Source organism: Epinephelus lanceolatus, chromosome 15 (assembly GCF_041903045.1).
Source record: "Epinephelus lanceolatus isolate andai-2023 chromosome 15, ASM4190304v1, whole genome shotgun sequence".
NCBI classification, from domain to species: Eukaryota; Metazoa; Chordata; class Actinopteri; order Perciformes; family Serranidae; genus Epinephelus; species Epinephelus lanceolatus.
In genome coordinates this window covers 28,661,497-28,675,063 of record NC_135748.1, presented here as the reverse complement: position 1 = coordinate 28,675,063, position 13,567 = coordinate 28,661,497, and the positions used below count along the sequence as shown (strand labels likewise).

General features: G+C 42.3%; 1 protein-coding gene across 1 annotated transcript in view; it reads left to right on the top strand.

The window, feature by feature from the left end:
* Positions 1-13,567, top strand: part of myo10l1 (myosin X, like 1) — a 77,904-nt gene that overhangs the window by 14,384 nt on the left and 49,953 nt on the right. The window contains exon 2 of the mRNA XM_033642773.2: positions 10,687-10,785. Within this exon, the coding sequence (XP_033498664.1) occupies positions 10,687-10,785 (99 nt within the window). The remainder of the gene's footprint in view (positions 1-10,686; positions 10,786-13,567) is intronic.

The following is a 13,567-nucleotide window of genomic DNA, read 5'->3' as shown; positions in this document are numbered from 1 at the left end:
CTGGTTGTGCTGTGTGAGTCTCGGATGTGTCTCCGGTGCTGTTTTAACACTGTGGTAGAGGTAACTGTAGTTGATTAGCTCGCTAAAGCAGCCAGACAGAGAGGCAGTCAACTAAAAATGCAACTTTGACCTTTAGGCTCCAGAGATCCCACTGTGTCCTCCCACTGCCACGCTGGTCTTCAGTTTCCTTCCATTAGCTACTGACTGTTCAGCTGTTTCTGTCATCATTTATTCATCTGTCTGTCATTCTGTGTCTTCGTAAGCCTCCTTTACTTTTAACCTTTGGTCCCGTTTTCTTGTGTCTGTGTTTTCCACTATCATCACCATTGTCCCTCTTCTCCCATTCTTCTCTGTCGTCGCTGTCTCCTCTCTTCTCCTTTCAGTCGATGACAGCGCGGTTGTCAGATTTGCTTCTGTTCCTGTGAGTCACTCCTTTTCTCTCTCTCTGTCTCTGTCATTCATTTTTATCCTTGTCTTCTATGATTTTCTTTACTTCTGTCTTTTTTTTTTACCTTTATTTCTTACTGCTTTTTAGCCAGCTAGCCATGTCACACTAGTGGTGTAATGTCAGTCATTCCACCACTTTGGTCCAGACTGAAATATCTCAACAAACTATTAGATCAAGAACGACGTAGCAGTGTGCTCGAGGACCGTCTCTATCATATGATACTCAAGAAAAAACACAGGTGCTCTTGAAGAAGAGGGTCAGCACATGGGAAGAAAAAAATTAACTTTAGGCACTCGTGTGTGGAGCAGGAGCAGATGCATTTGAATTAAGTTAAAAAGCCTTTATTCCATAACATGGCTGCTTCCATTACACAGAGTGCAAAAGGGTGGACAGGAGTCAAGCTGAACATTTTTATAAGCTTGGTAGGGAGTGTCACCAAATCTTGATTAATAAGCGAACACAGGTGGGGGACATCAATGGATTGCAATGAGAGGCCATTTTGAAAGTGATGCCTCCACAAGTGTTCAGAAAAAGAAAAAGAAATTACTGTAGCAAAATGAAAAATACTAAACAAACATAAAAATCAAACATCGCCAAAATTTTTCAAAAACTTCAAAAACTTCTTTCCAATGCAATGGCATAAGGGCCGGGGTCATCTGAACCCTCTGACCCCCCTTGACGACAGGCTCCAAGAGCTTCTCTGCTATTAAGATAAGATAAGATGAGATAAGATAAACTTTATTGTCCCGCAAGGGAAATTCGTCTTGGGCAGTATAGTGCAAACAGCTGCAATATTCACATACATACATACATACATACATACATATATACATACAGTCAACACAGACAAGTTGCCAACATAATGCGCTGACTGTGTTACAGTTGCAGACTACTGTTGCAAGAGTAGTGCAACCGTTTCCCGTTATTCCCGTTATTGGTTGAGGACAAAAGGCTGAGTGGTTTACCGGGGAGCAGATGAAGCAGGAAAGTCAAAGGCAGGTGTGGTTGGCAATGAGGAAGCAGTCCAGGGATAAACGCTGGAAAGTCTTGCATGATATGGTGAAGAACAATCTGCAAATGAGGGTCTGTGAAGCTGGGGTCTTTATAGTGGCCACAGGTGAGAGCGGGCGTGGCAGACCAAGAGGAGCGGGAAATGTGTGGACAGGTGATAGGCTGGCAGGTAGACGTGGTGGAGAGGGGGAGGTGAGTTGAGAACTACCGAGTGAGCTGAGGAGACGGCATGTATGGCAGGTCATAGGTGCACACTGTGACAAAAATTTAATGTTCAGGTTTGAATACACAAGGAACACTACTGGGAAGCTACGTAATGATATAAAAAACTTTATAAATGGAAAAAAAGAATTGGACAGGTCATTTAAATTACTGTGCCCTTCTCTTCTTTTCCTTTACCTTAATTTCTCTTTTCCCAAACTGAAACACCTACATGAACATTTGTAGACTCACAAGTCAGTCTTTAGACGCTTTGCTTAACTAAAGACTGATGACTTTCTCCCTGATTTTGTGTTTAGATGGGTGGATACAATTTCAGAGTTTAAAAAACTCCCTACGTTGCAGAACCAATAGTAAATCTGCAGGGCGGTCCTTCGGTGGCTCGCTGAACTCATGTGCTTGTAAACATAGTCCCACTAGAAACACGTGTAGCGGTACAAAATGGCTCAGCCGTGCTCGCAGAAAATGCCGTCAAAGTTAGTGGATGTTTGTTGCGTTTGCGGCGACACATTCTCGCCAACTAAAAGAAACAAACATAATCTTTTACAAGGCCATGACTCATCCGTCCGGCCGGACTATAGAGGGAATCACCTTGTTGTTTACAAATACTTCCGGGTAGAAAACCAGCAGAGCTTTTAGCTATATATATAGCCTATATATCACATTTTTCACATCACTGTATCACCGTTTAGACTAATCCGATGTTTGTAAAGTCTATAAACACAATGATTGAACAAACATTACTATTTCTGTGTGCACGTTTAGCTGGGCTAACCGTTAGCTGTTAGCCCTGTTAGCCGTTAGCGGTGTCTGTAATAGGTAATACCTCATTAAATGGTCCGTGAAAAAAATACTTTTTCCAGCGGATATCTTAGTTACAACATGATTGAGCTAGCAAAGCAGTTTTGTGTTGCTATGTGTGGTATTTATTCAGTTTTGGGAAATCACGATGTCTAGAAAGCATCAGTGGCTGCAGCTGACAGGGTCAGCTAACACTAGCAGCAAAGCTAACATCAGGACGTCATCTGTTAAAAGCCTCCCGTTGTCGGATACGACATGAAACTACTCCAGTTAGCTCAATCATTTTGTAACTAAGACATCCGCTGGAAAAAATATTTTCTTCACGGATGAGCACACGTTTGATAAAACGGAGTTAAATCTCTCGGCATCCATTTTCAAGCTCTCTGTGTGTTTGTTTCCTTGTGGACGAGAAAAGGGGGAGCGCACATTTCCGAGAAGGCGTGTCCTTTTCAAAAATGCAAGAGGCGTTGCTTTGTTGCCGGCCGTTTTCGCCGGTGTGTAAAACACACTTTAGAAAGGAGTGTCCCCAGACTATCAGAAGGCGGAGATCTCTGATTGTCTGGTGGCGAGACTAGAACATTTGAGGTACTTGTGTGTGTTTTTATGCAATGAGGTGTTTTGATGTATCAGGAGAAACCTCAGAGATTTGAGTACACTGCCGTACAAGAGATCGACCATGACGCCAGTGTGTCTTCATCAGAGTTGTATTTATTGATGCCCAGTTGAGTGGCTGTTGAATGTGCAGTTTGAAGTTTAGGATTTGTGTATGCCTGCAGACAGTAATCGTACGTTTGGGTCGGTGGTCAGTGTCTTTTCGGGCGTGAGCGTCTCTCAGAGGGAGGGGGTGGGGGTCCTTCATCAGAGGCTGTCTCCAGGGTGATGCCTCAATCAAATGGCACGGGCGTCCGTGTGATCACCCAAGCAGAAACAAGGCCTTTATCAGACACACACACACACACACACACACACACACACACACACACAAACACATGCACGCATACAGCTGTTCAGGACGCCTAGGCTGAATGCTCTGGGGGATGTTCAGTAATGAAAGATTATTAGATAGTCAGGATTTTCTTAATAGTTCTCCCATTTTTCTTCTTGGTATAATCATTTTATGATAATATAATCAACCCTGCTGAGCTTTAGTTTGCACAGAGGCTTTGATACATGGAGGAAACTGTGAGGAACAGCAGAGGATTTACATGATTGAGCCCATAAATTACGAATCATATAATCTTAAAGGTATAGATTTCTTGCCTTATGGGGAATTCTACTAATGCTATGAAAATAAAATTATTGAGTTAGGAATTACCTTAAAAAGACAATCCTTCACACTGAATATGCTCTTGCCTTTATTGCCTTCAGCTTCAAGCTGTCTGTCTTTGTTGTGACTGTCCAGGATGACCTAACAACAAAGATTTGAGAGACAACAGGCATTACATTCATAATGTATATTTAAAGGCCCAGGCACACCAAACCAACTTCAGAGAACAAGCGGTGACAAAGGCCCTCTGCTGCGTTGCCATTGTTGCTCTACCCTGAAAATAGCTCTCCACACCAGCAGATGGTGGTAGTTTGTATTCGTCATTAAAAAAAGGGAAATGGGAAGACCATCTTGATGCTAGTTAGCCAGTTAGCACATTAACAATCCCAATGTTGAAAGAACAAAGCATATTTACCGTGGGCCAGTGAACAGTATCACAGACCATCATGAACCATTTTTGCTAACGAGCTTAATGACCCAAATTCGTGTTGGTCTCACTCCCTCTTGACTTTAGCTTTTTGTTTACTTTCCTCACTTCAGTTTTTCTTGTGCGCTGACCTGAACTGCCAATTAAAGTGATCTCACTCACCGAATGTTGCAAGACACACCGCAGGGATGAGGGCCATGGACACCCAATCGATGGCCTTACATCAATGGACGTTTGACCATTGGTTTGGTGTGTCAGGGCCTTGAGACAAATGATAGGCAAACATTGGCCATTGTACATTTCTGCAAACCACAGATATGCTATATTTGTGCGTTATTATGTGGCAGATATGTTAAGTCTTTATGTTTCTGATGGTATGATGAACTCAGGTAAAAAAATCCAAACAGAACACAAGACACCAGGCAGGGAGCAAAACAGGCAATGACACCAAGAACATAGGGGGTGAGTACAAGAACAAGCACAGGTTTGAACGCAGACAAACTGACAGGGAACAAATGGAAACACACAGGTATATATACACAGAAAAGTAATGACAAGAACGAGACACAGCTGGAGGAGGAGCACACGGGCAAAAGGAGGGAAATGGGGATTGGCTAACAACAAGGGTGTGGAGGGGAACACTAGGGTGGAGCAAACAAGACTAATACAGAACAGGTGTGAAGGGAAGTCTGTTGGAACAGGGAAGGACTAACGAGACAGGTGTGACAGAAAACAGGCGGGAAAACACACAGAGACAGGAAGTAAAAGCAGACATGTCACATAAGGAGGGAATCTACAAAATAAAACAGGAAGCAGATTAAACATGAATGATGAACATGAAACAAGGAAGAACACAAACGGAGACCTCCAAAATGAAGTCCACAAGATACAAGAATATAAACAAACACCCAGGATCATGACAAATTTAAAATGTAGATTAGGCCTGTATGAGACATGATCTGTTTCTTGCCTCAATTGCAACTAGAAAGAAATGCACCTTTTCAGAATAGCTGTGAGGCTGAACAAGTGGTGTGTTCATCCAATCAGGTGCAGAACAGAATCAAGTCTGAGTGGAGGGAAAAAGCTAATTATTATCTAACGTATAGCTTACTAGAAATAAAACTACTGTAAGAACCACCAGCTATGTTCTCTTTACTTGCACCAAGATAGAACGAAGTAGCATTCCTCCCTGAGCTGGATGTTTTGGTACTCTTTCAGCTCCTGTTGGTCAGAGAGCATGGTGTGAGATACGAGGTCAGGGGTCATGTTGTGAGGGTAAAGTGACAATTGAGGTTTAATGGAGCTTGACGAAAAGGTGATGGACAGAGCCTGAGGCCCCACTTTGACTGCGGTTCGGTTTGAATTTCACAGCGTGAAACCGAGAGGGAGTGTTTTCGCCATATGTACAGTTTTCAGTGCACAGAAAGCACCGGAGTTTGTTGTCATGCACGACCATTCCTGTCTGTCTGGGCCGGTAATGGGTGGGGGGAGGGGAGGAGGAGTACGTGGGTGTTGGTAGGTGTAGGTTGTAATGCTGGCAGGTCATTTATAACCCGCTGTTGTCCCCTTGCTGCATTTTCCCCAGCGATAGCATGTGGCTCAGGCAGAGTACATCGATCAGGGACTGGAGACCAATTTACTTAGAGAAGAGACAGATAAAGAGTGAAAGTAAAAACGTGCATTATATTTTTATCGAGGGAGAAATTAGGAAGAGAAAGAAGAGTTTATACATATTATTCCACTATCAGAGGTAGAAGTGGGGTCAGAGATGATTTTATCATTTAAAACAGAATGTGGTGAAGTACTGTAAGCATAGAGCCTGAGGCCGCGGAGGTTATCAGGTCAAATCACGGCATCACCATCATTATAACGGCTCTGTGTGGTGGAATCTGACGGACAGACGAGGTGGAGTTAGGGCTGAGACTACAGAGAGAGGGGGGATCTAGAGGGTGGATGACCGAGGCTATATATAGAGAGTTGCTGAGGAGAGAACAACAGAGAGGCTTTTGAATTTTTTAGAGTGATTCTAGATGTATGAGGCAAAGATTGGAGTGAATTAGTGTGAAATGCACATGCAGTGAATTTATTTCAGATCTTAGACTTTAATGCCCTTTGCAGCTGCTTTCCATAAATATATTTTTGTGTGCATTTTGAAGTATGCCTTGAGAGTAGATGTACGAAAATTATAAAATACTTACTTGATTGCACTTAAAAGTTCTTAACTCGCTTGAGGTATGTTTGCCTTTGTCAAAAAAAGTTGACCTGCTAAACTGAATATGGAAACGCCTTTGAGTTCTGGCAAAGCGGGGATTAAACTCACATGACTGATCAGCTGTTCCCACTGTCTGTGTCTTTCTGGATATTCCCATAAACAAACATACAGTTTTGCCTTCATCTCTGGACAGCATGAAACATAACCAGTATTAACTGACATGAAAGAACAATTGAGTCATGTCTAGTCTAAATGAATTTCTGAAGATCTCTAAATATTTCTCTCAGTTTGATGGCCAAGGCGAATTGTTTTGTTTCCGGGTTGCACCTTCTACTTCTTCTACTCTGTTTGCTGGCAGATTACAGCCATTAAGCCACATCTGATGAAACTACACCTTGTATAGCCAAGTTTATTTGTTTTAAACCAGTTAATAGTTCTCTCAGTTTCAAGGTAGGCACCCAAGATTACTGTCACCAATCCAGTATCTGATCAAATGTCTCCCCTTCTGTTCCTGAGATATGACGCTGAGTAATGGCCAGAAAACTGTTTCATGCAGAATATTATGATGTCACAGTGAAGTTGACCTTTGAACTTTTGGATATAAAATGCCATCACTTCATCATTATATCCTGTCAGACATTTGTGTGAAGTTTTGTCATAATTAGCCTAAGAATTCTTGAGTTATGGCCAAAAACATGTTATGTGAGGTCACAATGACCTTGACCTTTGACTTTCGACCACCAAATTTAATACAGTTTATTCTTCAGTCCAAGTGGACGTTTGTGTCAAATTTGAAGAAATTCCCTTAAGGTGTTTTATCATGTTCACGAGAATGAGAGGGATGCAAGGTGACATTGACCTTTGTCCTACAGTATAACCACCAAAATCCAATTAGTTCATTGCTGAGTCTAAGAAGACGCCAAAAGACGCCAAGACGTTTGTGCCAAATTTAGATCAGCTCTCTTTTTAGCTTATACAGTGTAAAGCTGCAGCCATGAAAGGACACAAGCGCATTTTTGCATCTGTCACTGGATCCATGTTTGGAGGTGATAACATACCTGTCATATTGTTTTAAGTGAGACTGTAACTTTTGTAAGAAGAAACAACTTTCAGATTAAAAGCTGAATTCTTAAGGCAAAATTGCACCCTTGCTCAATTTCATACATTCAAAGGTTTTGTCGACAGAGAGTTTGTTTTTTCTCAAACGACAGCAGTGTTGAACTCTGTATCCGAAATTCATTCAGACATTCTCTCCCCCTCAGCCTCACCTTGAGCTACCCAGCAGTGTGTATATTTGGTGTACTGTATGTGTGTGTAAGTGATTTCTGCCTGGTTAACTCCACATCCTGAAGCGCAACTGGTTTTCTATTATCATCAGTGTGTGTGTGTGTGTGTCAGATTGATAAAGAGCACAAGAAAGAGTCAGAAAAAGCCCAAAAAGAGAGAAAGAAGCAGAGTTAAATGAGAGAGATAAAAGTTGTCAGGGAGCGCTTTGGGCCGAGGGACCATCTGTTGCTGAAACAATTCATTTCCAGCCTCCTCTGCTGCTCACTTCATTCACATGCACACATCTGGTGTTTCGCAGCGTCGCTTTACTGCTCAAACATCCACTCAGGCTTTAGGCCCGAGTAATTATGTTCAAGATTGTCCAAAAAATGATCACTTTTGTCTTCAAGATACAAATAGATAGGTGTATTATTGTGAAGCTTGGGCACTCAAAACCACCTGAAAGACTTTACAGCAGACGATGGAAATGAAATAAAGCTTCAGCGGCAATCAGGTAATCATTTTGGACTATCAAATGTCAGAACAATGAAATTGCTCATCGTACTATTCTACAACCAAAGATGACGTCTTCAGTTGTCTTGTTTTGCCCCCAAGAAATTCAATTTACTCTAATATAAAACAGAGCAAATCAGCAAATCTAAGAATTTACCAGATGAGACTTGGAAATCTTTGATGGTATAAAATCTGCTCTGGATAATGGTGCTCCTTTACAAATTATAACACTTGTTATTTTCTCTGTTTACATTCAGAAATACTGTATATATACATACAGCATTATTACAAGCTCTGAGCAGCCTTAGAAGTTAATCTGTTCATTATCTTTGATTTGATTAATTACAGGTTTGAATAATTGCTTGATTTCATTCCTTTACACTATTTGATGACATCCTCTAGAGCAGTGATACTCAACTTAAGGCCTGGCCTGCCAACCATTTTCTAATTCACAATGAAAACAAATGTATTCATACTGGGATTTTTTAAGTGTAATTAAGGTGCCAAAGTGCATAAAACAGCATCAAAATATACTTTTTACATCAAAAAATTGCCAGGAGAGCATTCTCTGAACCTCTGTCAGAGGTTGGGGCTAGGGCCAGAGTATCCTCAAATCCTGGAAATGCCCTTGTGTACACCAGACCTGTGTGAAGCTGCTCGTCTGTTTTTGCCTCTTGGCAAAGTTGAGTGGGGACATCACACGCTGAAAGGTTGAAAACTGGCAATTTAATGAAAATTAGACAGAAGAATTTGCCTTCATTTGCTCAAATAAATACTATTAATGTTTGTTTATTAACTGGCCCCTGACCTCCTGTCATTTTGCAGAAACAGCCCCTGGGCAAAGCAAGTTGAGTGTCCCTGCTCCAGAGCTCATGCTATTGTACATTTAAAAACAATTCAGAATTGGTGCAATAGACTAAATTGCACACGTTTAAGGGAGGTAATATGGTCCATTTCCTGTCTTTACAGTCCTTCAGTAGCTCTGTTTACTGCCTCCTCTTCTTCTTCTTCTTCTTCTTCTTCTTTTTCCTCCCTTGTTTCCTTTTTCGTCTCCTCCTCTGTTTTGCTGTGCCTCTTTTTAAAGGTTGGAGGTCAGAGGTCAGGGACTGTGTGAAAGAGGGCTTTATCTGAGTGGAAAGGTCTATGAAGAGCACACTTCCTCTGACCCTGAGTCAAACACACACACACGCACGCACACACACACACACACACACACACACACACACACACACACACAGACTACATACAGATGTCAAGCATTGTTGCTTCACCTTAGCAGAAAGTCCAGATGTTACAGTCTTTGTATCTCATTAAGCACATCTGTGACATCCGTCTGTGTGCACCCAAGCACACTCATCATACATATATACATACTGTGTTACATGTTGCAGGTAAAACTTAGTGACTGTTCGCATCAAGGGTCAGTTACAGTAATATGATCAAACAGAACCAGGTCCTATGATGTGCAGTTTGACTACGTCGGATCAACACATAAAAACCTTTACTTTGCTTGACATCATGCTGTCCTTTACCTTTATCTTACTGTAACTCAGTTTTATTTTACTGTAATTGGACACCTCATTGCAGTGTCAAGAAAGTCTTATTTGATTGGGTTTCTATGGTTAGCTGGCTACGAAGGTGGTATTATCATGTAGAATCATTATGATTTATCAGTGAAAAATCATTTGTTTAGATCCCAAAACACAAGGAAGTGAAAAGCATGCCAATCTGACGGTCAGCTGTCAGACAACGTCCGGTTGACAGTCCTAGTTTTTGTGGTGTGTCCCACACTGTTGGCACATGTTGGCCTTTGTCTGCTTTTTTGGGCTGATTTAGCATGTTGAATCGACGTCAATTAAATCACTCTGTTTGGCAGTTCAGCTCAGCGCGCGAGAAGTGAAATGGAAGTGAGGAAAGTAAACAAATGGCTGAAGTCAAGAGGGCATGAGATCAAAACAAACTTGTTATATGTTGTAACATTATTTTTTTTAGCCCTTTGAGCTCTTTAACAGAAACAGTTGTTATAATTTAGTTTGTTGATCATGGTAACAATCCTTTGCTCTTTCAGCATGGGGTTGGGTTGTTAATGTGCTAACTGGCTAACTAGCGTCTTGAATCCATCCTGTCAGTCTTCCTATTTCCCTTTTGAATGAGGAAAACAGACTACCACCGCCTGCTGGTACAGAGAGTGGCCTTTGTCACCAATAGTTCTCTAATGTCAGTTTTGTGTGTCTGAGCCTTGAGTTGTGTGTGCCTGGTGTTGTGCATTAGCGAATCACTGTGACACACTCTCAGAGCTGACTTCTCACATTCCTTTATTGTTCTGCACCGCTGTTATCTACTGACACGTTCCTCTCAAAATAAGAGCACACTGCATTACCAACTCTGACTCCACCATGTCTGCTCAGAGCTGGAAAACCACTCTGGTCACCAGGGGGTTCATCACCTTATGTAACCAAATACTCCTCTTTCCTGCTGGATGTGTTACTTAACTTCAGTCCCTATGTGTGTTTGTGCTCCAGGGGGCCCGTGTTTGGGTCAGAGAGAAGGAGCAGCTGGTTCCTGGCACAGTCAACTCCTGCGGAGATGGAACTCTTGTCATCACAATTGACTATGGCGAGGTAAGAAATGTATACGCACTCACAGGGCAGCTGATACACACTCACCTCCTATAACTTCCTACACAAGTCTCGTGCTTTACCTGCAAGACATTTTTATGCCTTTGTTCTTCATCTGTGATGTGAAAATATCAGATTGTCACACAGTCAGAGAAATGAAAAGTGTGCGTCCTAGACATTGTTGGGTTTTACGGTCGTAGCACAGCACAGAGCACCTCTCCTGCGTGACTGCTGACAGCGCTGTCAGCAGAGGAGGCAGTCAACCTCACCAGAAGGGTATACCAGTGCCTGGTTCAAAAGTAGTTTAGTCAGCTTTGCTAACATTCTGCACTGCAGCTGAGAGCATCGGAGCCGCGAACAAAACTGCCATTTTCAGAACGCCTCCTAACCCCTCTACCCTCCCCTCTCCATCACAGTTATTTTGTAGTCAAGTAATTCTGAAACAGGACTCCGTTTGTAAAGCTGGTTTCCTATTTGACTAAAAAACCTCACTAACACTCAGTAACATCTTTTGTCTTTAGTGGGAAAGGTTATAATTGTACTTATACTTGTCTGCAGAGTCAGGCAGAACACATGACTGCCGTTGTCACAGGTATTTATCTGCTCCAGCTCCAATCGGCCAATCCCTTTTCCTGCACGGCCATCGGTTACTCTTTGTCACCTCAACCAAAAATTCTGGCCAGCTCCATCCAATTAGTGCTTGAACATCTTTCCAAATTAGTTGGCACTGAGTTTGAAAGAGAGACTGAATAAGTAACATGAAAAAGAAGTAACCACCTTAACATTGTCACTGGCCTCCATGCCAGGCCCCTAGGTAGAGCTCCAGACTTTGAAACCGATTTCACATAGGGACCAAGCTGTGTAGCTACAACCTCCTAGTCTGTCATGTGATGCCATGTCAAGCCCATAGACTTAAACTGGGAAGACGTCTGTTTATCAGTGGACATATTGTTTTTGAGTGTCACAGCCCCACCGAAATGAGTCGTTCCACCATCGGAATTTGATCCATTTGGTCTGACAACATTTGGAAGGCCTAGAAGAGCTACAAGATTAAATCATTTGATCCCCATTCAAGCTAGTGAAGGGATAACCATAAGTAGCTGGCTTGGCTGACAGAAGTCTTACTCTAACCTCTTACGGTGCTTACTAGATCCAGGTAATTTTACACCCGTAAAATAGAACTTTTTTGGCCTTGAGCGCCACTGAGCAACTTTTATAGGAATGAACAGGGCACCGCCTCAAACGCTGCATCCAGTTCTCTTTATACATCCATGCTCCATGCTGCTTTCTACTGTTTACTAACTCTTTCTGGTGACATTTAACATGACACACCAGGGAAAAAAAAACACAGAAAGCCATACTCATCTACTGGCAATGGGAGAGCAGTCTATTGCCTATTCTTAGTGGCTTTCCCTGTGTTTAAAAAACCAACATCTATGTGCTTTTTGGTAGAAAAAGAGTATAAGAGTTTACACCCTTCCATGCTGGTGCTCCCTCATCGACATTTATTCTCAGTTATTTATTTGTATCCCCATTGGCTGCATCTAAAGTAGCACCACTCTTTCTGGAGTCCACACAAAACATAACTTTGTAAAGCATGACATACAACACATTTGAAAAAAGTCTCAGAAAGCACAAGTAAAAGTGAAGTGAAAAAGCAAACATCACAAAACATCAAACTCCATTTTAATTTTAATTGCTTACGTTTAGGGGGCAGCCTTCAAATAAACCCATTTTAATTCTAACTGGGGGTGTTGCTGTTTGTGGTTGGCGCCTTGGAGAGGCCACCACAGTGCCTCAGTTACACAGGTACTTCATTAAAGCTGTGATGATCTGGAAAAAATATTATTTTTTTATGTGAAGGAGGCTGTTTATTTAGCAAACAGTATAAACTGGAGCAAATTGCAAACACTCTGCAGACTGAAAACACATTTAATTAGTTTCAACCACACAGGACACGTAAACAGTGTCAGCATCAGATGACTGCTGAGCGAAAGCTGCAGGTGTTGCCTGCTATATGTCACCTGGACTGTGCATCAGATAAAGGTCAGAGTGAAGGTGAAGCAGCTGTGCAGGTTCATCCTCTCCTGTGTGGATCAATCAATACAAACTCCTGGTCATGATGCTCCACTTCCCTGCCCCACTTCCTTCCTCCTCCTCCTCCTCTTCCTCATACATATGCAAAATTCATCCCTGACACACATTCAGCCTCCAGAGAGCTAGAATAGACGGAGAGCATTACGGGAGCACAACTGCACATTTCAGGATGTCAGATGTCAGAGCGGCTGCTCCAGCTCGGGCCCTTTAACACCAAACCCCCTGCCAAAATAATGGAATTGAATGTTTAAATCTCGTTATGAGTGTGTGTATGCGTGTGTGTGCTCATCTAATCTGCGACAGAGCAAGGACATGCACACGTTGGATTTAATGTTTTTTTGATGGCTGATGTGTTTGGCACACACACGCATACAAACACACACATGCGCTCCAGTTGGCAGCGTTTAGATGGAGCTAATAATAGACTTGGTTCTTTGGCCCGAATTCAAGAGTCTCAATCCTGCCTTTATGCCCCCAAAGAACATCCACATGCAGGCCCTCTTTCACAGACGTACAATGAATTCATGTTTGGCCTTTAAGACATAAAATGGCCCAACGCTGCTCTAAAAGCATCATCTTTTGATGTAGCTGCTTCTCTGTTCTTGTTCAGGGACACAGAGGGGACGGGTAGGCATTTCCCAAAATAGAGGATTGGTTATAGGAGCAGGCATTCTCTTCGCTTTGGATT